At 35.5% G+C, this 24,878-nt stretch overlaps 1 protein-coding gene across 1 annotated transcript in view; it reads left to right on the top strand.

The window, feature by feature from the left end:
* Window positions 1–14,726, top strand: part of LOC131155795 (mediator of RNA polymerase II transcription subunit 33A-like) — a 64,981-nt gene extending 50,255 nt beyond the window's left edge. Inside the window, exons 8-12 of the mRNA XM_058109207.1 lie at window positions 9,674–9,788; window positions 9,918–10,079; window positions 10,463–11,114; window positions 11,998–12,204; window positions 13,419–14,726. Of these exons, the coding sequence (XP_057965190.1) occupies window positions 9,674–9,788; window positions 9,918–10,079; window positions 10,463–11,114; window positions 11,998–12,204; window positions 13,419–14,545 (2,263 nt within the window). The 3' untranslated portion in view covers window positions 14,546–14,726. The remainder of the gene's footprint in view (window positions 1–9,673; window positions 9,789–9,917; window positions 10,080–10,462; window positions 11,115–11,997; window positions 12,205–13,418) is intronic.
* The last annotated feature ends 10,152 nt before the right edge of the window (window positions 14,727–24,878 follow it).

The following is a 24,878-nucleotide window of genomic DNA, read 5'->3' as shown; positions in this document are numbered from 1 at the left end:
GACAATTACCTCATTTCCATTGTTGAACCACAGAATCCAGTGCGGTTGTGGATGTCTTTCAGTTTTAAATCCCAGCTTGTCTGCCATCTCATGAGAAACCATATTCTCACTGCTCCCACTATTGATCACCAAGTTGCAAAGCTTTCCACCAGCTGTACCTTTAGTTCGAAACATATTATTATGTAGCTAATTGTCGCTGCTGGTTGGAGGGGAAAGTAATGACCTTCGAATGATTGACATCACTGTCAATCTCTTCTTGGGCCACATCCTTTTCAGATTCCAGTTTTTGGACCTCAAGAATTGAAAAAATCTCTTCACCATCAGCCTTTGGATCCTCAGCAAGATTAACTCTGGCTTCAGCCCTTTTTGGACGCTCATTGGATTTGTGCCCAAGCTTGATGCATTTGTAGCATGTTACCACTATTTTCCCCTGGTTTACTTGGGCTCACTTCCCACTATTGTTACTGGTTGGTTGGTTATCACATGTAGGAACTGCTGTCTGACCACTTCTAGTGCTGCCACCCTCCTTACTAGTTGATACACCCTTGCTGCATTATGTCCCGAGCTTCTTAGGCATCTTGTGGGTAAGTTGTGACTCAACTTTTAGTGCAAGCTAACAGGCATCACTAACCTTATAAGGATGTTGACTTGGTCTTGTATGGTTTGGTCATTTTTAAACCATTCATATAGCGACCAACCCTTTGAGCATCAGTTTCCGCAAGATTGCACCTCAATGAAAGCCTGTGAAAACTCCTAGGTGTACTCTTTGACTGACTTTCCATGCTACCTCAAGTTTTGAACCCTTTGGTACAAGGTTTTGCTCATTATCCTGGTGTAGGAATTGAGCCTCCAGCTTCTCTTTCATCTAATCCCATCTGATTTTCTTTCCTCCCCTATTCTCACGATCATTTTGATAATGTTTCCACTAAGTAGAAGCATGTCCCCTGAGATTTGTTCCCACAAGCTTCCCTTTCCTCTCTTCTGGCACATCTTTCGATTCAAAATAAATCTCAATTCTATCAACCCAGTTCCAGAATTCTTTGCTTCCACATCACCATCAAATTCTGAAATATTCACTTGTACTGTTGTACACCACTCTTTGAATTTTTTGCCAAGCACACACCATGTGATCTTCACATCTTGAAGGCCTTTGATATTGTCGCGCAGGCCTTCCATATTCTGAAATCCTATCATCACTAGAGCTTTCGATTTCAGCGTCATAGTGTTCATTAATTTCATTTATTTTCTATACCAAAATCTTATTCATTATCACCATTATTCCACTGCCTCGATTACTCATAGATTGTGTAACAAGCTGAGTTGTCTAACTTGTTCCTGCAGCTCCCCAAACAACTCAACAATCATGTATCTACCTCTATGGCCTTTATTTCCTCATCCACCCCTTGCAGCCATGTACCCACAATGATTTTGCTCTGGTACCAATTTGATGCAAATAGATATAGGGATATAAGAAAATTTTGGAAATGAAGACTGAGATCTCAAGATAGTGTTTTTCTATCCACCTTTCTTGATTCAATAAACTACTTAACTCCGTGAAATAATGAAGAGATGACTGCTGTGAATTTCAATTCAGCAAATAAGAAAAATTCTAGTCACAGCAGCAACTTAATCCCTAGACTAGTAGCTGTTTATCACTGTTTCAAATAGTAATAGTGGCTCTTTGCTAGCTTCTCATGCCTTTAACTGTGATTGAGGAATTGGTAGGAGCCACGGGTCAAATCCTAAAAACCCTAGCCTCCAAATAATCACAACCCTAGCTGGCCTGGGGCTGAGCTATGGATAAAAATTTACTCAAAAGATAAAATGCCAAAAACATCTTGGAAGAGTGGCCGAAGACTCCTATGTATACTAATGCTGAAGCTTCCAAGAGAAGCGAACTCCTATTTTGCACATAACCCCGTCGAAAAACCACTTATCTTCTAAACCCCATCAAAATAACTATAATGACAAAATTAAACCTTGCATGTTATAAAAAAAACCCAAATCTAATTTGACCAAAATGAACCCCAAATTTCAGACATTACAGAAATACCTTTAGCACCCATAAATAGCAACACTTGATGTAAGTAGAAAATTAAATAAAGATTGCTAATTGCATCAATATGTCAAGTAGATACCAATGACCATGATAACCTTCCAAACTTTCACTTAACATAACACTAACATACTAATAATACTAAGTGACTAAAATAACCATTAACACTCCCCATCAAGCTGGAGCATATATATCATATGCTCCTAGCTTGTTATAAATGAATTTAACACAAGCACCCCACCAAGGTTTTAGTAAATAAATCAACAAGTTGCAAATCAAACTTCACTTGAGTGGTGGTAATGAGATTTTGCACAAGTTTCTCCCAAACAAAGTGACAATCAACTTCAATGTGTTATGTCTATTCATGGAAGACTGGGTTAGAAGCAATATGAATGGTAGCTTGATTATAGCAGTCAACTCCATAGATTGAGAATGTTGAAAACCTAGGCAATATGAATGGTAACTTGATTGTCACAGTCAACTCCATAGATTGAGAATGTTGAAAACCGAGTTCTTCCAACATGTTTTTCAACCAAAAAAGTTTACATTTAGTGTGAGCCATGGCTCTATACTCAGACTCAACACTTGATCTAGTGACCATAGTTTGTTTCTTACTCCTCCAAGAAACTAAATTACCACCAACATAGATACAATACTCAGTTGTTGATCATTTGTCAGAAGGTGACCTGCTCAATCAACATTACTATATCCCTGAATATGAGTCCTGAATATAAGTGTGAACATGATCCTAATATAAGATACCTCTCCCTGCTGCACCTTCAAAATATTTCAAGATTCGAATTACTTTATCTTACTAGCTTGTTCTCGGAGATTCAGGAAATTGACTCACACCGCTTGTTATGAAAGATATATTGGTCAAATAACTGCGATAACACAACTTTTCAACAAGTCTGAAGTATCATCTTGGGTCGAGCAACAAATCACTTATGTCTAGAACTAGCTTGTTAGGATCCAAAGGTGTATCTACAGGTTTGGATCCCAACATCCTAGTCTCATCTAAAAGATCAAGAACATACTTCCTTTGTGAGAAAAAGGGTTCCCATATGAGATCTTCATACTTCTATGCCCAAGAACTACTTCAATGGTCTCAAATCCTTGGTCTAAAACTTAGTTTGCAAGAAATGCTTTTGGCCCTATATACCTTGATCATCATCACCAGTAATCACAATATCATCCACATGTGCAATAAGCATAATCTTACTAGATGGAGTATGACAATAGAGTACAAAATGATCTTATTGCACACCGTCGAAAGCCAAACTTAAGTACTACAACATTGAATCCGCCAAACCATGCCCTTAAGGCAGGCAAGGAGGGAAGTTAGGCTTTATTATTCTTATACCCTAAACTGTACCTATTAGCAAGGGTAAATTAAGGAAGATTTTTAGAGTTATAGAGAGCGAAAAAGAATGGTGACTCTCATATGGTTAGTAGCAGCAGAGTTGATAACTCAGCTGGTGGGAGAGGTACCAAATGACCTATAAATGGTAGGATTACCTTCTTGAGAAAAAGATGGTATGTGATGAGATGCTTGTTGGGATGCTTGGTGTTGCATGAAAGCTTGAAATAATCCTCTTTTGAGACAATATAGTACATTGTTCACTCGAAAAAGTGATTGACGAGGGAAACACACTTTTGGGATTTGGGCATTCCATCCCAACAAACATACCACCAATAGAGCAGTAGATAAAAAATACACACTAAACTTGTTTTTGGAATTCACTAACTCCATCCCAACACGTACAACCTATGACAATTGATGCAAACCACTAGCACGCGATGAATGAATCAAAAACCCAAAAAATGTTATTGTTTCAAGCCCCAATAAACAGTGACAAACAACAACCAATCCCTAGGTGTTACACATGAGCAACTCTCACTTATTAACATAACAATAACACACTAATAATTCTAAATGAACTAACCATTAACACTACGCATCCTTGCTTCCACCAAAACCCAAAAAAGAGATAACCAACAAATTCTTCATTGTGTCCAGGAAAACCCAACTTTCTTTCAATAAACCAAAAAGCTTATTCTACATAATAATGACTTAGAAGTAAAATATTATCTATAAAATAGTTCAATGAAGCATATGTGGTGTATAAGGTATAATAACTATAGTATAATAATCATGTTAAATATTTTCAATTAGAATAAAAAAATTCATAAATTAGTCAAGTATTGTTTATAATATAATACAATTAATTTTTACGTAAGTGATCAAATAAAATATTGTAGCTTATATCTAAGTTTAATCTTTAGAAAAGAATAATTAATAGAGAAATTTCAATTTGGGTTTTGGATCACAAGGAAATTTTATTTTATAGCTAAAATTTTGACAAGTTTCATTAAAATTTCAAGATTCCAATAAATTTTAGATGATTTGTGGAAATTTCAATGGAAATTTTTGTAGATAGAAATTCATTATCATTTATATTTCGAGGGTGGTGGAAAGTGGAAATTTGACTAAAATTTGGACAATTATTTGGAAATTTAAAACCATGCTTCTTCCTCGTAAGGAATTGATTAGGTGTAGTTGGGCTTACACTTACAGATATCTTTCAGACAACGCAAACAACTTATGGCTCAATGAATTGCCAAGGGGTAAACCTAAACGTATGGTATTCAGAGATCTTCCTTTCCATTGCTCAATTAAATTCTTTTTGTTAGTTGATCTTGCTGGCAATTAATCTTGATTGTCCCTTATACAAAGTGGATGTAATAAATTCCCTCTTGTATGAGAATCTATGGGGAAGAGTTGTGCATGAAGTAACTCCTTGGGCACGTTGCTCAAGTGAAGAGCGGTAAGGTATGTAGGTTGCATAAGGCCATTTATGGTCTTAAGTAGACTCCCAGAGCCTAGTTAAAAAAGTTTAGTATGATGGTCTTTGCATTTGGGTTTATTCATCGGTCTTTGTTTGGAAAAAGGAGAGACGTGTGGTGATCCAAGTAGTTTATGTTGAGGATATCATCATTACTAGTATTGAATGGAGCTAGAGTTCAGATGTCAAGCATGAAAATCTTCAAATTAAGGATTCAGGTACTTTATGTTACTTTCTTTGCATTGAGATTGTACGGTGTAAGAAAGCGATGAGCCTATCTTGGAAAAAATATACCTTGTACTTGCTGAGTGAGACTAATATTTTGGGAGCTAACTTCCATGTAACCCAATGTCAAGTAATCTGATGTTGACAGGATTAAAAGACAAACATCGATGTAAGCAGTTGGTTGGCAAGTTGTTCTACTTGATTGGCACTAGACTTAGCATATCATATGCATCCCAACATGAAGTTTTCTAGAGATGTTGACATGACTTAGAAGACAAATATTGATATAGGCAATTGGGTGGCAGGTTGAAATACTTTATTGTCACTCAATGTAACATATCACTTGTTGTGTGGGGGAAGGGCCAGGGGAGTGGGTTTAAATAAAAAAAATCTCAAGCAACCACAGCTTGTGCTGTTTGTAGGAATCTACAGTATCTCAAGAGCGCTCTCTATATGGTTGGTGAATGTAATAGAAATTGTGAGATCATGAGGGATTCTATGAAGATCGAAGGTCTACTACTTAATATTGTACTTTTGTGAATGGCAAGCATAGCAAAAGGCAAATTATTTGCAGAAAGATCCAGTTTTGTACTTCAAAACCGAGCTCTAGCTCATACTCTTAGTAAGCTTGTGTGGTTGAAATCTTTATGTCAGAGATGGATTCTTGGTAACAAAGCCATCCATTATATTGCTAGCAAGTGTTTCATAAGAGGACAAATTACATTGAGGTTGATTGTCATTTTGTGAGGGATGCTGTGCAGAAAACAGTTTTGAGGACTCTATGAAATTCGTGGATCAACTATGAGATGTTTTTATTAAGGCTTTATTTAAAGCCAACATATCTAATTGTTGTAGCAAGTTGGGGTAGGTTAGGTGATATCTATACACCTCCTGCAGGGGGAGTGTTTAAAGAGAGTGCTATTTGAGTAATTAGGTCGGGTGAGTGAAGGCTTTGTCCTTCATGTCTTATTATCTAAAAAGGGTAGACCTAGGGGTCCTCACAAAACTGCAGAACCCTGCTCACCTAACCCAGACTGCCCACAATGGTTTTGAAAGTGTTTGGCTTGCGTGGTGGATTGTAATTCCATATAGACCAAACATGTGGGTAAAGTGTGCAACCACCCAAATCAACCTGACTCGAATATGATGGCAAAAAAATAAAATAAAATAAGATAAAAGGAGAGAAGGCTGAAGGCTGTCACACTGTATATTGAGGGTGCTGCTTTAAGGTTGGTGCTCCTTAGAGAAACTCTTTCCAGTTTAATCTACTCATTTCGATTCATTGGAGAGACTTGACCTATTAATTGAGTTTGTCATACTTGTTTTCAACTTGGACAAGCTTAGGTTAGAATTAATCAAGACTACACTCCCCACAACATCAACTGTTGACAGCTGATCCTATTGATTTTTTGATTGACAACACCATTCATAGATTAAATATGACTCTCTTTCCCATTCATCATGCATATGTTCGAAAAAAAAAGGAAAAAAATGGAAAAAACGGAAAAAAGTAAAAAAAAAAAGAAAGAAAAAGAATCTAAACTGCCAATCCTTCCCAACCCAACTCAACCCACCCTAAAAAATTGGGCTGCCTCTGTTGAAGATTGACGGTTGAAGGTTTACTTCTTAATATCGTACATTTGTTAGTGGCAAGTGTAGCAAAAGACAAATTATTGTAGCAAGATCTAGTTCTAAAGCATAGTACTGAGCTATGGCTTATACTCTCAGTAAGCTTGTGTTGTTGAAGTCTATTGTTGGTAATTGAAGCCCATCTGATTTTTGATAATCTAGCAGCCATTTATATTGCTAGCAACCTAGTGTTTTAAATAAGTACAAATCAGATTGAGAGATTGAGTGTCATTTTGTGAGGGATGCTGCTTTGAAAATGGTTTTGAGAACTAGTGTGAAATTTGGGGATCACCTAAAAGATGTTTTTATTAAGGCTTTATTTACAGCTTCTCTGTCTAATTGTTGTAACAATCTGGGGTGGAGATTGAGGTTGATTGTCATTTTGTGAGGGATGCTGCGTTGAAAAAGGTTTTGAGAACTAGTGTGAAATTTAGGTGGGGTGAGTGGAGGTTCTGTCCTTCACATCTTATTATTATTAATAATATAAAAAGAGCAGACCAAGGGGTGCTCACAAAACCGCCCAACCCTGCCCACCTGAGCCAACCTAACCCAAAGTGCCCTCAAGGAATGGTCTTAAAATTGTTTGGGTTGAGTAATGAATCAGACAACCGTATAAACCAAACATGCGGGATGGGTTAAGTGTGCAAGGATCAAACCAACCCCAAAATAATGGCAAAAACATTTTAAAAAAACACACATGAGCGACAAATTCTGAAGAAATTGGAACTGGATACAGAAATGGCGATGCACCAGTGAGTCAAAATTTTATACTGGTTGGCAGTCTGGCAAAGGCTTATAAATAATGAGAGCAGAGTCTAGAGCAGAATCAAATTCTTCTACAGATTTCTACCCACGTTGCAACCAAGGTCTTAAATTTCAATTTCATCTCAAATTTCGAAACTCCAAAAATACGGAAATTTCGAGGAAAATTTTGATTTTGATTTGGAAAAATAATGGAAATCAATAGTAAAGCATGAAATTATTTTGTGAAGCTTTAGAAATGATTAATAGACATAATAATATAAGTTTTAGGACTAGTATATTACAAGTAAATAGATATATGCTGTGTATGAGGTGGAGAAGTTGTAATATAATATGTGCATCAAACATATTTGTAAGATAATGTACATTAAACATTTTTAGCTAATCAGTTAATACAAATGAAATTCATTAATCATTTAAATATTATTTATTATACAAATAATGATAATTTAGACATGAATGGTTAAATTAAATGTTGTTGTAGGTTTTCTTTTTTCATATAATTTCAAAAGCATTGGTAATAGTCTTTCGTTTCAATAAAAAAATAATTATAATTTAAGAGAGAAATTTCACTTCACTCAATTTCTCATTTGAATTCTGAGGAAATTTCATTGCATAGTTCAAATCTCGAAAAGTTTTGCTAAAATTTCAAGATTTCAATAAATTTCGGATGATTCTTTGAGATTTCAATGGAAATTATGCAAGACGGAAATCGACTGCCCTTTTGATTTCGAGGGTCACAGAAACCGGAAATTTCAACGGAAGTTTCAATAGTTTCATGAAAATTTAAGACCATGGTTGCAAATCAGTCAAAAGGGAGATTCTCCATGTCCTTTGTGACTGTATTAGAGCTAGATGGGTTTGGAAACATGTTTGAAGATCACTGGATTATCATTGTTTTTTTCTCATTGAGTCTTGATGACTTGACTTCCTCAAAATCTCAGCACTATGCCTTGCGACATGAACTAGGAAGTGGGAGCAAACCTTTGCTGTTGCTGATCAGAGAATCTGGAAATTGAGGAACAAGGAAACCATCGAAGGAGTTATCCTCTCTACAAAGCAACAATTCTCCGTGATTCATCATGCAAAGGAAGACCAGGATCTTACAATTTTTCCGCAAGGAATGAGGATATATCCCAACCAGTATTCCCCCTCTCCCCCACAAGCTGGTCCCTGCTATTGGTCTCTTGGCATCTGCTTGATCTTGGATGGACCCAATTTATTGTCAATGGTAGCTCATTCAGTAACCTGGGAATGGTGACGTCCTTTGTGACAGCAACAGTATGTGAATTTGGGGATTTATTGGAAGCTGGTTTAGACAACCAATATGTATGCTGAGCTTTTGACCATCTTAGCATTGCTAAGGCTTGGGAGTTAGGCTACCACAAAATCATCTTGGAAGCTGATGCCGTTGATGCACTCTGTTCCACTCTAGAGAGAGAACTTATACATTTTATCCCTACTCAGCCATCCTTCGTGATATACGTGATTATCTCAAGCATTATTGGTAAGTCCGAGTAAAGCATGTGCTCCATGAAGGAAATTATTGTGCCAACTGCTTAGCGAAAATTGATGCTCAGCAGAGTGATTCCATGAAGCTCTGGATGTCCCTCATGGCAATCATGTTAAGTCTGATGGCTGTCATAAAAGCAATGTCGTACATTCAAGAGTTCAGCTTTTTCGGTTTTCTCTGATGTATGAAAAAAAATAAAAAAAAAAATAAAAAAAAAAAAATAAAAAATTTCAACATCCTAAAACATTATGAATGCGCAAAATTTCCTTTCAGCGTATTACTGTCCTAGAGATGAGGTGGTGTGGATTATATAAACTTAACAAAGACGTTGTCCCAACTACATGGTGTACTGTTTCACACAGATGTAATGGGATACCATGTGCTCCATGTGCTTTTATTATCCACATATGCTCTTACGATGGTTTTTGATTAACTTATGCATTCATTTTCCATTCCAACAATGCTACATATGCATAAATTGATAATTGGAAGATGATGACCATCTCCTCAACTATAAGGTGAGAGTAACTCAGTCTTCAGTTACCCCCTTTTCTTTCCCCAAGCCAATACTAGATGCTTTTTGGTTGGTTAATTGAACCAGTGATAATGCTACTGAATTTAAGCTTATGGATTTGATGGAAGCTTAGCAGAGGTCGAGAAAGTATTTGATATTGCAGTTAATGGATCATATGACGAGAAGATAGCTGCCGCTACAATTCTCTGTGGAGCGTCCCTAATCTATGGTTGGAATATACAGGTAATGTGTATGCTGTTGTTTTTACCTAACATTATCATGTGATAATTAAATGTTTGATTGCCTCCACTTCTGGTTTAAACGTTTTCTTTGATCCATTTGTTTCAAATATAATTCGATCTATGCTCGCAGGAGCACACTATTCTTCTTATCACAAGATTGTTGTCACCTCCAGTTCCTGCCGATTATTCTGGGAGTGACAGCCATTTGATAGGTTATGCTTCATTTCTGAATGTCCTACTTGTTGGAATATCATCTATCGACACTATTCATATTTTCGCCTTACATGGCTTGGTAGGTTGTACTCCTCAAGTTTCTACTTTTTTTTTTTGACTACTGGATATGCATAAAAAATTTAAACGTACATATTAATTAAGTACACAGAGAAGTGCACAGTGATAAACTTTCCTTGCTTTGTATAAAACAAAACTACACAGAGAACATGCGCAGGCACATGTGCACAAATGCATCATATGGAGGAGCTATATGACACCATTACCTTACAATTGAAATTTGTTTGTCAAAAAATGCTCACAACATAACATGCAGTGAAACTTAACAATTTAACTTACAAGAAAAAAAATAAATTTGAGCAAAGAAGATTTATATATAGGAGGGGAAAATGTTGATACCTTTGCATTGATTTGGTTCTAATGCTGTTTTACTTCTATTGGCAGGTCCCGCAGCTTGCAGGTGCGTTGATGCCCATTTGTGAGGTTTTTGGATCATGTGCACCTAATTTGTTGCGGACTCTTCCAACTGGGGAAGAAATCTCTGCCCATATGGTATTCTCGAATGCTTTCACTGTTCTGCTGAAGTTATGGAGGTTTTATCAACCATTAACAGAACAAATGATGGGAGATGTGTCTTCAGTCGGGTTTGAATTCACTCCTGAGTACCTGTTATTGGTGCGGAACTCCTTAGTGTCCTTTGGAAACACCAAGGATCGAAATAGAAGTGGGAGCGTTTGGAGGAATTCGAATCCTCCTTATACGGAGCCTATATTTATGGAATCTTTTCCAAGATTAAAAAAATGGTACCAGCAGAATCAAGCATGTATTGCTTCAACCCTCTCTGGTCTTGCTCATGGGACTCCTGTACATCAGATTGTTGATGGACTTCTAAATATGATGTTCCGGAAAATAAATAAAGGTGGTCAACCTCTGGCTCCTGCTTCTGGAAGCAGTACTTCGTCCAGCGGAACTGAAGATGCTTGTCATCAACTCAAGTTGCCTGCATGGGATATCCTTGAAGCCATACCTTTTGCCCTTGATGCTGCTTTAACAGCTTGTGATCATGGGAGACTCTCTCCACGTGAATTGGCTACTGGTTAGTCCAATTTGCTTTAGAAAGTCTTAATGCTTTCTATTGGTTTCCGTTTTTATTCCTGAAAAATCCAAAATGGAATACATGTGCAAGATATTGTTTTGAGTTTAGCAGAAAAAGTTTTATATTTCAATCATATTTTATTTGATCTACATTTAAACCTGAAGAAGAGGGCAAGGCCTTAGATCAACAGTAAGGTTGTCCCTTTGTGATCGGTTGGTCACGGATTTGAGTCTAAAGAAACAGCTTCTCTGCATAAAAGTAAGAGTAATGCTGCATACACTGTGATGAATTGCCCCCTACCCTCAGAAAGTGGGGAGCCTTCTAGCCTGGGGACACCCTTAAACCTGGAGAAGCCAACAAATGCACTTGCAGGCTTGCAGCATATTATAGTTTGTGAGGGAGAGAGACATGATGGAAACAAAATTCAATTCACAACTGCCTACTGGTTTGTTTGATTACATAGACAGTACTTATAATAAACTAACCTAACTTAGTGAGCAAACTGAAAAATTACAAAATAACCCCAAAGTAATTAAAAAATATCCAAAACAATCCTAAATTTACTGAAATATACTCAGACTCCTATATCAGATCTCCCCAATTAATTCAAAAGCCTTAATTTCCAAATCTATGTGTAGAATATGCATGCCTAACATTATCCTTAGGTACTATGGGTGGTCTTCCATCAACTTCTACCTTTATTTGTTGGTTATACAGGTTTAGCATGTGAGTCCATGCTTTACCTATTCTCGAACTTTGGGCAAATTATTTACTAATGTTGTTGTTGTGCTGTTGTATACCTCTTGCATGTTTTACTTCTTAATCAACCTTGATAAGTTACTTCATGCTGTTGCATATGTTCTGCATTTTTTCAAAATGTCAGGGCTAAAAGATCTTGCAGATTTTCTTCCTGCATCATTGGCAGCCATTGTAAGCTACTTTTCAGCTGAAGTAACACGGGGTGTATGGAAGCCAGCTTTTATGAATGGAACTGATTGGCCAAGCCCTGCTGCAAATTTATCATTGGTTGAGCAGCAGATGAAGAAAATATTAGCAGCCACTGGTGTTGATGTCCCAAGTCTTGCTTCTGGTATTTTACTGTGACTTGAATAGGTTCCATGTATTTTTACTTGTATTGTTGTAGCTAGACAAATAAATTGACCATGCATACTGCTTTTGTAGAAAAATAATTGAATGTGTTAGCTGTGACCATGGTCTTAAATTTTCACGAAATTGTTGAAATTTTCGATTTATGTCACCCTTGAAATTGAAATGGCAGTCGATTCCGTCGTGCATAATTTCCGTCGAAATCTCAACGAATCATCCGAAATTTATCGTAATCTCGAAATTTTAGCGAAACTTGTCAAAATTTTAACGATACAATGAAATTTCGTCGAAATTCAAATGAGAAATTTTGGAGTGAAGTGAAATTTCTCTTTTAATTTAATTTATTTATTATATCGAAACAAAAGATTATTACAAGTGCTTTTGAAATTATATGAAAAAATAAACTTACAGTAACATTTTATTTAACCATTCATGTCTAAATTATCATTGTTTGTATAATAAATAATATTTAATGATTTATGAATTTCATTTGTATTAACTGAACATATTTAATGTACATTATCTTACAAATATGTTTGATACACATACTATTTTACAACATTTCTACCTCATACAAAACGTATATGTATTTAATTTATAATATATTAGTCCTAAAACTTATATTATTATGTTTGTTAACCATTTCTAAAGTTTCACAATGAATTCCAAGATTTACTACTAATTTATGTTATTTTTTCAAATTGAAATCAAAATTGAAATTGACATCGAAATCGAAAATTTTCCTACTTTTGGAGCTTCGAAATTTGAGTTGAAATCGAAATTTAAGACCTTGGCTGTGACACCTGGAGCAGAAGTCACCTTACTTGGATGTATTTGACCATATAGGGTATCCTGTTTCTTTTGGATTGAAGGAAATAATACATGGATACAGTTCATGGATAATGAATTGATTACAAGTTTATATTAACCTATCTATATTATTGACTTGATATACACTCTTGGTGATGAAATGCAATAGGTAGAAAAATTGCTGCATATTTTCAGCATCTATTTTATCAATTAAGCCCTTATACCTACTGATTTTATAGAGTCAATATTCTCTGTTAGCAAGCATAAAAGATGTCTTTTCTGGTGACTACTGCTCCCCTCTAGTCTATTCATGTGTGGGAGAAATGAATGCTTGTGGTACAATTTAAGTAGAGAATTTCCTAGGGCTGAAACTTGTTTTGGATGCAGGGGGAAGCTTACCAGCTACACTTCCTTTACCCTTGGCTGCGCTTGTAAGCCTCACAATAACCTACAAACTTGATAAAGCCTCGAAACCCTTCTTGAATCTGGCTGGCTCAGCCTTGTATTTCCTTGCAGCAGGTTGCCCTTGGCCATGCATGCCCATCATTACTGCTTTGTGGGCCCAGAAGGTGAAGCGTTGGAGTGACTTCTTTGTGTTGGTTTCTTCTTGTACTGTCTTCCACCACAACAGGGATGCAGTAGTGCAGCTCCTCAAGATCTGCTTCTCATCCATTCTTGGGCTCGAGACTTCTCCCATCTCTAGCACCAGCAGTGGTGGTGTGGGTGCTCTCCTTGGCAATGGTTTTGGTTCACATTTTTCTGGTGGGATTTCTCCTGTTGCCCCTGGAATTCTCTATCTAAAAGCACTCAAATCTATCAGAGATGTGATGTTCATGACAGAAGAGATTGTCTCTCTTTTAATGCTTTCTGTTAGAGAGATTGCAACCAGTGGGTTACCACAGGAACAATTGGAGAAGTTAAAGAAGATGAAGTGTGGGATGAGATATGGACAAGTTTCTCTTGCTGCAGCCATGGCACGTGTCAAGCTTGCTGCTTCATTTGGGGCTTCTTTAGTTTGGATATCTGGTGGATTAAATTTAGTCCAAACTTTGATCAGAGAAACCTTGCCTTCGTGGTTTATATCAGGCCACGGATTGGAGGCGGTTGAAGGGCACTGTAGAGGTATGGTTGCGAAGTTGAGTGGTTACGCACTAGCATACTTTGCAGTACTTTGTGGGACATTTGCTTGGGGTGTTGACTCTGCATCACCTGCATCAAAGCGGCGGGCAGGCGCCCTTGGCATCCACTTGGAATTTCTTGCAAGTGCTCTGGATGGGAAGATATCGCTTGGTTGTGATTGGGCCACTTGGCGAGCTTATGTGTCGGGGTTTGTGAGTTTAATGGTGGAATGCACACCAATGTGGGTGTTGGAGGTGGATGTGTGTTTGTTGAAGAGGCTGAGCAAGGGATTGAGGCAATGGAATGATGATGAACTGGCTCTAACCTTGCTGGTAATTAGAGGGGTTGGCACAATGGGTGCAGCTGCTGAGCTGATTATTGACAGTAGTGTGTGAAATTATTCAAGCACATTGGTAAAAAATGGTGGCTCCTAACCGTACAGAATGATTTTGATGCACCTTATTTGTTGTAAATCGTTAAGATGGCAAACTTTTTTGCTTCTGCCATTGACAATTTTGTAGAATCATTGTTCATTTATACCATAGTTTGTGAAATTCCCGTTGAAGTTGCATAAAACTCATAGTGGCTCTCATTTGTTTGTAAATATTTGTTTTATAAAACAAATAGGAATACAGAAGATGTGTTCTTGAAGATCTCGTAAACACTAGTCTACACCATCAATAAAGAAACTTTATAATAATCTTCTATTTGTATATACACTTAATGTTAATGTTGCCAGAGTTTGTGTCTTAACCTTGTTGCCCTACTATTTAAGATAGTAACACAATGTTTTGGATTTGGATAAATTTTAATATAATTTTATATATTTTATTTAAATTCATTCAAATTCAAATTTAATGTCTATCTTAAGCATTGGTTTATAAATGTATTTTATCTAAAAGGGTAAATTATGTGCCAAGTGACCTTTTGGCATGGCAATAAAGTGGAGATGCAAAGCTTCGTGTATATATATATATTTGGTCATAACATCTCAAAATCTTTTTCATTAATGTTGCAAAGTTTGAAATAGAGGTGAAAAGAAATGAAAAAGGAATAAAAAAAAAGAGAAAAAAAAAAAAAAACGTCATGTACAACTTCACAGGTCTTTCCTATTATATATCAATAATAAAAATGATAAAACAATAAAAAAATTAAGCCTTTAGTTCCACTAGGTAGGGTTGGTTATACGAATCATTTTTTGCCAAATTTTGTGATTATGAATAATTTCTTTTGATAAATTTAGAGCTATTAAATGTTTATTTACTATCTTATTTCAAGTTATTTTAGATTTATCCCTAGCATTTCTACTACCTCCCCTAGTAACTAACTCGCTCTTCTTATTGGCGCACTATTTGGCCTATGTTGCAAGTGTCCAAATCATTTGAGTTGATCCTCCCTTAGCTTATCTTCTATAGGAGTTATACCTAATTTATTGTGAATATGTTCATTCCTTAATTTATCTTTCAGTGTTATACGACTTATCCATCTAAACATTTTCAACTATAACTTTTACATTTAGAATGTTCTGTTTCTTCGTCGCCTGACATTTTGATCCATATAGCATAGTTAGTCTTATAATCATCTTATAAAACTTTCCTTTTGATTTTAAGGGTATTCTATGATCACAAAGCACACTTGAAGTACTTCTCCATTTACCTAACCTGATTTAACTCAATGTATCACATCATCTTCAATTTCTCCATCAATTTGCATAATAGATCCAAGGTATCGAAATCTACAAGTGTTATTTATTTCTTGATCATTAAGTTTAGCTTTGTCTCCAATATTCTTCTGACCATTGCTGAAATTACACGTCATATATTTTGTCTTATTTCTACTTATCCTAAAGCCTCTAGATAAGTAGAAATAAGACATAATATATGAAATATAATTTCAATAATGGTCAGAAGAATATTTGAAATAAAGTTAAACTTGATGATGAAGAAATAAATAGTACTTGTATATTTTGATACTTTGGATCTATTATGCAAGCTGAAGGAGAAATTGAAGATGATGTAATGCATAGTTAAAGTAGGTTGGGTAAAATGGAGAAGCGCTTCAAGTGTACTTTGTGATCGTAGAATACCCTTAAAATCAATAATAAAAACTATATAAAGACAAAATACTAACAATTGCACAGTTTAATTACTAGCATAATTTTTTCTTCTAATACCCCTCCTTAAGTTGAAGGTTTATAAATATTACCAAATTAGTTTGCTACAACCATTAGACAAGTCGTAAATCAAGTTTCTCAGACTAGTTGCACAAAGGCATTCACCACTCTTTCCCTTCCCATAAATTCAAGAATCTCATATCTCTTTATGGAAAACAAACTTTCTAAGTTTGGTGGACATCTTGAGCAAAAAACTCCCATTTCCGTAAATCTAAGAATATTACCTCTAACTATAGATTAAGGATAGAACAAAAATCTTTGCGGATCCATTTAAACAATACTGCCAACCATAATATGAAAAATTTAACATGGCTTCAATATCCACCTCAAAGGCACAAGGTATTCTCAATTATCTTAGTTCTCTCAAAATAAATTAACCCTTATCCTTGCATCTAGGGTATAGGGCAATCTCAAGCATATTGATTTCCTCATAAAAGGATATCGAAGGCCAACTTTAGCCAAACCAGGCAACAATGTGTAACACAATTGAAGGGGGGAGAGTGACCACTGACCAACACCTACTCAAGGATGGACTGATCCCTTCCCGTCAACATGACGTCTTAAGTTTCAATTAGATTGTTGAAGCCAATGCTAGTCCAATTTTAGATCTTAATGAGAGATTTGGTATCCTACCAATTGCCAAAAGGCAAGATAGATTCCTGAACAATAAGAACCACCTTTACCTTAACTTACCTAACATGTGATGGAGTCATACCCATGTGGCGACAACACTACAACAAGTTCCATCCATCTGTACTTATCCAAATACAAGGAAACATTGCAAATCCAATTCACTAGTCAAGCTTCACAACATAATGGCCCTTGTCCCAAGTGAACCAGGAAACTATGACGTAAAGAGTAAGGGTGTAAACTCACATCCACAAGCATTGAGGGTTTATTTTTATCCCCTTATAATGATCCTACCATAAATGAGCCTACCAAAAACCACCCATGAGCTAGAGCTAAGGGAAATGGCACCATATACTATTTGAGATAGGCATACAAAGGATCAACATCCATCAATGGCCTAATCAAGTATAAGATGACACTGCACAAAAGCATTACCCCAAGGGCCAACAAGGGTGCACATCTTAATATTGAGAGTAATACGTGATCTCATTCTCCAGGGTCCTCGATGGGACTCTCAATCGCACATGGCAGCTCAAGACATCCCTTGAAGATGTCAAGAGCCTACCCAAAGCACTTCTTAATATGCTCATTTGGTGCCCAAAAGGACACCGAGAGTGGTAGGACACCGTTTTTCCGCTAAAAGCAATATTTTTTGTCGTCATGTTACTGCTTACACATGAGTAACAATTCATATATTTAAGAATCATATATCATTGGCTTGAGAATACCATGCTGATAATTGTCCAAATCCATCGTGACATAATAGTGACACTCAATGTACTTCTTATGGAATCTCTATAATCAAATCCAAGTTTACCATAGTTCCTTCCACAATCCATTGACATGATCACCATGTCCTTCCAAGGCTTCCTAATTGAACATCTTGCTTTTGTTACGATACAAGGACATAAGACTATGACACTTGGCTAGAACACTCATCTAAACCACAAATCACTCTCTTTAAATGGTTGATTTCTTGTTGCAAAGCCTTACTATGTGTTGCACTTCCTTGTCTAGTTCTAGATGCTGGATAAGGATGACCATGAGCCCTTTGTAATGGATGGGGTTAGAACTTTGACAATTTTACACTAATTCACATGTTTAGTAGCCATATCCTTGCCTTTTTGCATATGTTCTATCGATGGCAAATAATAGATTTTTTTTCTCTATAAAAAAAAATTGGTAGATGTCTGACTTAGGCATGTGCAACTGTAACTGAGTTGAGGTCTTGTAACATCTAGACATAGATGACAAAAGAAACAAATAAAAGAATCCTAGAGCTAGTAGGCTCCAAGGAGTCCTCTCTAAAATGCCAAAGTTAGTTGAGGTAAGTAAAGAATAAAATAAAAGAGAAGGCAACAAAGACTTCTTGTGTAAATTAGGTGCCTAGCTCTCAAAGTGATGGTTTCATTTTAATTATAGTCGTGGGCTGACCACCATGACCACTATTAGAGTCCCTATTGATTGCTCTTTAATGTGATGCGTGTTGGCCTACAGTTGAGTCATTTTTGTCCAGCTGGCCAGCTTGATTTTGAGATCATTTAGAACCACTTATAGAAAATAATTTTGAAAAAAGTACTTATCCAAAACTAATCTGATACTCTTATTATAAGTACTATAGTACTTTTTTATAGAAAAGTATTATTCTAAAAAACACATGTTTTCCTTCAAAAAAACATGAAAAAGTACTTTTTCAAATAAGTACTTATTTTCTGAACACTACTTATTGATGTAAGTATTTATAAAAAGTATTTTTATAAAAAAAGAAGTACTTATTTTTAAAGATGTTACAATTGGGGGCTTAGTGGCTCTAATAAAACCTTCTACTTAGCTTCAAGGGCTAACACACATGCCTCTCCCACCATTGGCAGAAATGAATATTCTCGTCAGCTGCCTGTCCACAACATTGTCTACCCTAAAGTTAGAACTTGACTTTAAAATGGAAAAAAATATTGATCAAATAGCAATTGGAAATAAAATGAGGTTTGTCTCCTGTTAGATCAGCCTATAGATTGTTATCTTCGGAAAGTAACTTGATGGACGGTCAAGGAAAGGAGCCTTTGATTTTTATAAGAGGAATTTGTATAAACTTATTTGGAAAATGGAATGCCCTCCAATTACATATTTCTATAGCCCTAATCCGGATTCAAGGGCACAACAACTCTACTAAACGGCTAAGTCGACTGTCATGCCACACGCTCCAAGAATTCGTGTGGTTGCACTATCACCACTAACAATAATACCGTGCTCAATATCACTACCCATCATTAGGGTTTCCATATCCATCCGTCAGGGTTATCATTACCAAATAACCGCAATCATTATGCGGTATTGACATTTCATCAATTATATTTCAATGATCCCATTGCAACTTTCGCACTTTACAATGCTCATATTTCCCAGTATTTACGTTCATCATTCTCAATTCAGTATTCACATTTTAGAAACCACATTTCAATTTCCACATTTCAATATTCATATTGTAGAATTTACATTACAATATTCCCATTTTTAATATTCACATTTCATCTCAGACTAATATATATATATCATTTCACACATTTTAGCATTTCTCAATAAAGTTTCATTATATTTCCAATATACATATCTATGTTTCTCTTTTTGTCATTTCTCAGAAAACACTTCAATATACATATACATATATTATTTTAATTGTTTCTCAATAAAACAATTCTCATTTCGTTTCAACTTAGCATATACATAGCATCGGGTTTCTTTTGAATCATCTCTACACAAAACCTTTCAGTATATATATTTATATCAAATTCCCATTTTCTTCATGCAAATCGCACAACTCAATTCAAACATGGTCTCAGTATAACTCATATGCCACATAATTTTTGTCTGATATTTGTATCATAATAATTTCAGACAAAATATCAAATTTCGTTTTCACATAATTTCTCAGTCAATAATAATCTCAACAAATACTGTTATAATTTATTCCCCTAACCTGGTTTCCTAAACTACGCCTACAGGGATCCTGAAATCATACTCACGACGCTCACCTGAACCCTGAATTCAATAACCCTTGTTCAACCCCAGAATGACCAATATTCTAACATTTCTAAATTTACATTAATTAAATAACAATTAATCTCTAAATAACTCCTTTATCCTAATTTTGGGGCTATACCTATGACGATCCCACGAGAAATCTGCTCCCTTAGACTTGTAGAGAATCATCTCTAGATTATCATGGTGGAGTCCAATCGTCAATTTGTTTAAGATTTAAGAAAAATTAAGGTAAGAGTGAGAATTTACCTTACCCCAGGAGATATGCTTACATCGCTGCTACGACAAATCCACTCTAGTAGAAATGTTGATGGGGCAGAATGGAGTCCAGTGATATTTTCCAATTTTCGATCGACGCCCGATTGGCCGAAGAAATCGAGGAGAGTAAGAGAAAGTGATGAGGAGAGAGGGACGTGATTCAGGGGGAAGGGGAGCTTCTATCTCTCAAAGTAACAAAAGAAATCCTGAAGCTTTGAAGCTCCAAGTGATATATAATAATAATAATAATAATATGATATTATAATATTTAATTAATAATTATAATTTATTTAATTAATAAAAATAAAAAAATAAATTAATTTATTAATTAATTAATTTTTATTTATTTATTTATTTATATTTGACACTTCCATTCATATGATCTTCTGGGGCATTACAAACAAAGACTTCTTGTGTAGATTATGTGCCTAACTCTCAAAGTGATGGTTTCATTTTAATTATAGTCGTGGGCTGACCACCATGACCGTTATTAGAGTCCATGTTGATTGCTCTTTAATGTGATGCGAGCTAGCCTACATTTGAGTCATTTTTGTGGAGTTTGACCAACTTGATTTTGGGATCATTTAGAACCACTTATAGAAAATAGTTTTTGGAAAAAGTACTTATCCAAGACTAGTCTGATACTCTTATTATAAGTACTATAGTACTTTCTTTTTTATAGAAACATATTATTCTAAAAAATACATATTTTTCTTTAAAAATAATGTGAAAAAATATGTTTTCAAATAAGTACTTATTTCTCGAACACTACTTATTGATGTAAGTATTTATAAAAAATATTTTGATAAAAAAAGTACTTATTTTTAAAATGTTCCAATTGGGGGGTTAGTGGCTATCAAACCTTCTGCTCAGCTTCAATGGCTAACACACATACCTTTCCCACCATTCACAGAAATGAATATTCTCATCAGCTGCTTGTCCACAACATTGTCTACCCTAAAGTTAGAACTAGAGTTTAAAATGGAAAAAAATATTGACCAATTAGCAATTGGAAGTAAAATTAGGTTTGTTTCCTGTTAGATCAGCTTATAGATTGTAATCCTCATAAAGTAACTTGATGGATGGTGAAGGAAACGAGCTTTTGATTTTTTATAAGAGGAATTTGTATAAACTTATTTGGAAAATGGAATGCCCTCCAATTATAGATTTCTATAGCTCTGATCCGGACTCATGGGGCATAACAACTCTACTAAACGACTCAGTCGATTGTCATGCCACACGCTTCAAGAATCCGTGTGGTCGCACTATCACCACTAGCAACAGTACCGTGCTCAATATCACTACCCATCATTAGGGTTTCCATATCCATCTGTCAGGATTATCATTACCATAAAACCGCAATCATAACGCGGTATTGACATTTCATCAATTACATTTTAATGATCTCATTGCAACTTTTACACTTTACAATGTTCACATTTCCCAGTATTTACATTCATTATTCTCAATTCAGTATTCACATTTTAGAAATCACATTTCAATTTCCACATTTCAATATTCATATGTTAAATCAACCTACAGACTATTACCTTCGGAAAGTAGCTTGATGGATGGCCAAGGAAATGAGCCTTTGATTTTTTCTAACAGGAATTTGTATAAACTTATTTGGAAAATGGAATGCTCTCCAAAGATCAAATTGTTTTTTTTTTTTTTCTCGAAATTATCCCATCATTTTTCTTCCCACAAGGAAGAATTATTCACAATGAGAAAGTGGAGAATCCTATTATTGCCTTTGTCATTCCCAAGAGGAAGATCAAAACCACTTATTTGCTAAATGTGAAAGAATTGAAACTGCATTTGGGAGCATTAATTTTGAACCTTAAATTTGAATTTGAATGGATTTAAATAAATTTTAATACAATTTTACATTACATCTGATATATCCCAAATATATCACCTAACTAGAAGAGACCAGAGCGCAGCGTTATGAGGGCAGTTACCGCCCAAGTCAATCACCTGACCGGAGCAATTGATGCTCCCCTTATAATAAGCAGAGGGATTCACGCCAATGAGGTAAGAACCAGAGCAATTCACGCCCGCACCATAACTCGCCAATAAATGGCATTACACCCTTGGGTCAACCTCTGTCACTATAAATAAGGATTTGGAGAAGAGACTAAGGTATCTCTTTCTAAACTCAACTTTATTGTTGCATAAAAAGCCTCTCAAGCCAATCCCTGACTTAGGCATCAGAGAGATCCCCTAGAGTACACTTCGAGTCCTCCAAGCCTTGCTTATTTATCTCTTTTCAGGTGGTTGTGATCAGGGATCGTGAAGGTCGTTCAATTTTTGGCTGCAACAGTTGGCGCCGTCTGTGGAAACTTCTTGAGAGGTTTTCTTTTTTAATCCTTGATCATGACTACATCAAATAATTGAAGGTCTATGCATTGACTCGATTGAGATCGTCCGAAATGCTGTTGTTCGACACTTAGACGTACTCAATGCCATTTGATCCATCACCGATCGAGACCCTACCTAGTGCAAATTCTTCATTCGCGGCCTTGGAAGGGACACTACCATCAAGAACCTCCACAATTGCTTCTTGACCTACAGTGACCTCAAAGAAGCCGCGCAGTCCTTGGCAAGGTCACCTGGAAAAGTAAAGGGTACAGGTTTATTACGTTCAAGAACGTTAATGGCGCTTTGCTCGTGTTGAAGAAGCCATGTAAGAAAATTGATGGACGAATAACTGGGACCCAGCTTGCGATATTGGGAAATTCTAGATCTAATGCGAATCCGAATACAATTGATGTTTCTATGCCCAAGATTTATGTAGCCAACGTGCCTATTCTCAAGGTATGATTTTTTCTCCATCATACAATAATAATTCTAAAAAAAAAAAATGGATGCCATATTTTCAACGCTTGAAGAGCTCTGCCTTAATGGCTAATAATAATTAATAGGATCTTCTAGTTATTTAATTGATTAAATAATCACCTATGTTAATTTAAGTGTAATCCCAAGAGGGGGGTGAATCGGGTATTTAAAAATATTTTGATATTTTAATCCTCAATTAAAAACCCAATCATACATTCACAAATTTGGATATATACCTATTTTAGTATTATGCAACTAAATTGATTTACTTAGTGGATATTTCAACTAATTAAGTATTATCCAATTATTCTCGTGTATTTTAGGTATTGATATATATATCAATATTTAACATATGCACATTAGATATAATATGAATATAAGTGCGGAAATATAAAGATATAAAGAGAGAGCGCAGACACCGGATTTTTAACGAGGTTTGGCCAAACCTGGCCTATGTCCTCGCCATGGGAAAAACCCCCAAGGATTGCACTAATCTGCTCCTTTAATTGGGATGGAGCTTCCTGTTACAAACCTGCTACTTACAAGAGGTACAACTTCCTCCTACTCCACTGCTTATAAGAGGCACAGTTTCCTCCTACTCCGCTGCTTACACGAAGTACAACTTCCTCCTTCCTGGTTCACAACCCGAACTGTCTATACAATAAATAGATGAAATTCCTGAACACTCAGATGCTTATGAACAAGCTAATGAGTACAATAAAAATTCCTAACACATATTCATATGATAAAAATTGAAGCTCAGTATGTATATAATGATGATATCGTTATATGAATGATATACTTTACAAATCAATCCTTTAAATCAATATCTCTCAAATATTATTTTATAAATAAATGCTTTGGAGAACAAATAAGGTTCGATTTTAGAATACTTTAAGCAAGATTATAGAATGAGATCCTTTCAAAAATAATCTTTGATAATGTGCAGATCTATATTCTTGCTATCAATAATTTTTCAAGTTGAATCTTTGAATAAATATACGACCTTGAATATTGCAAAGATTTAAACACTATGTTTCAAAAATAATATTCTTCAAGGATATGTATTTATAGGCTCTTAGTATTTGCAATCAAATAATTCCAATCTCTCAAAACGAATATTCAAGAATAAGTTTGTGAGATGAGAAAATCTTTAAGTATTATGCAGATCTAAGTTCTTGCTATCAAATAACTTGTACGATTAAATATTTGAATAAAATATGACTTTGAATATTTCAAAGATTTAAATAATATTTTTCAAATACTTTTTGCACCAATAAGGTAGATCTCTTTGAATAAAAATATAACTTTGAATATCACAAGGATTCAAACTTTAGAAAGCTATTTGTTGGAAGTCCCAACCCGGAGTATATAGTCTAGAAGGGGGGGGGGGTGAATAGACTCTTTTTGCGGAATATGTATTGTTATACAAAATAAGAACTCTTGGAAATATAAATATAAATCATACACAAGATATATAATAAAGAGTGTAAGGGAGAGAAAGAACAATACCGATATTTTTGCGTGGTTCGACACCAAGCCTACGTTCACGCCTTAGCACCAAGCCAAGGATTCCACAATCCACTAAAGATACTCCTTCACCAGTGTAGAAGTCTTACAACTTGAGAACAAATCCCTAGACTCGAGAAAAAATCCCTACCGCGCTCATCAAGTGCCTTCGCTTCGGTTCACAAAGAACCTTACAACAATGGTTCACAAAGAACCTTATAAGAGATTGGAAATACAATTTAATGCTCCTTAAATGAGCCAATATGAAATACAACCAAATCCTC

This window comes from Malania oleifera, chromosome 5 (assembly GCF_029873635.1).
Source record: "Malania oleifera isolate guangnan ecotype guangnan chromosome 5, ASM2987363v1, whole genome shotgun sequence".
Taxonomy (NCBI): Eukaryota; Viridiplantae; Streptophyta; class Magnoliopsida; order Santalales; family Ximeniaceae; genus Malania; species Malania oleifera.
Note: the sequence above shows the minus strand (reverse complement) of the source record. Positions and strands in the feature narration are given on the sequence as shown.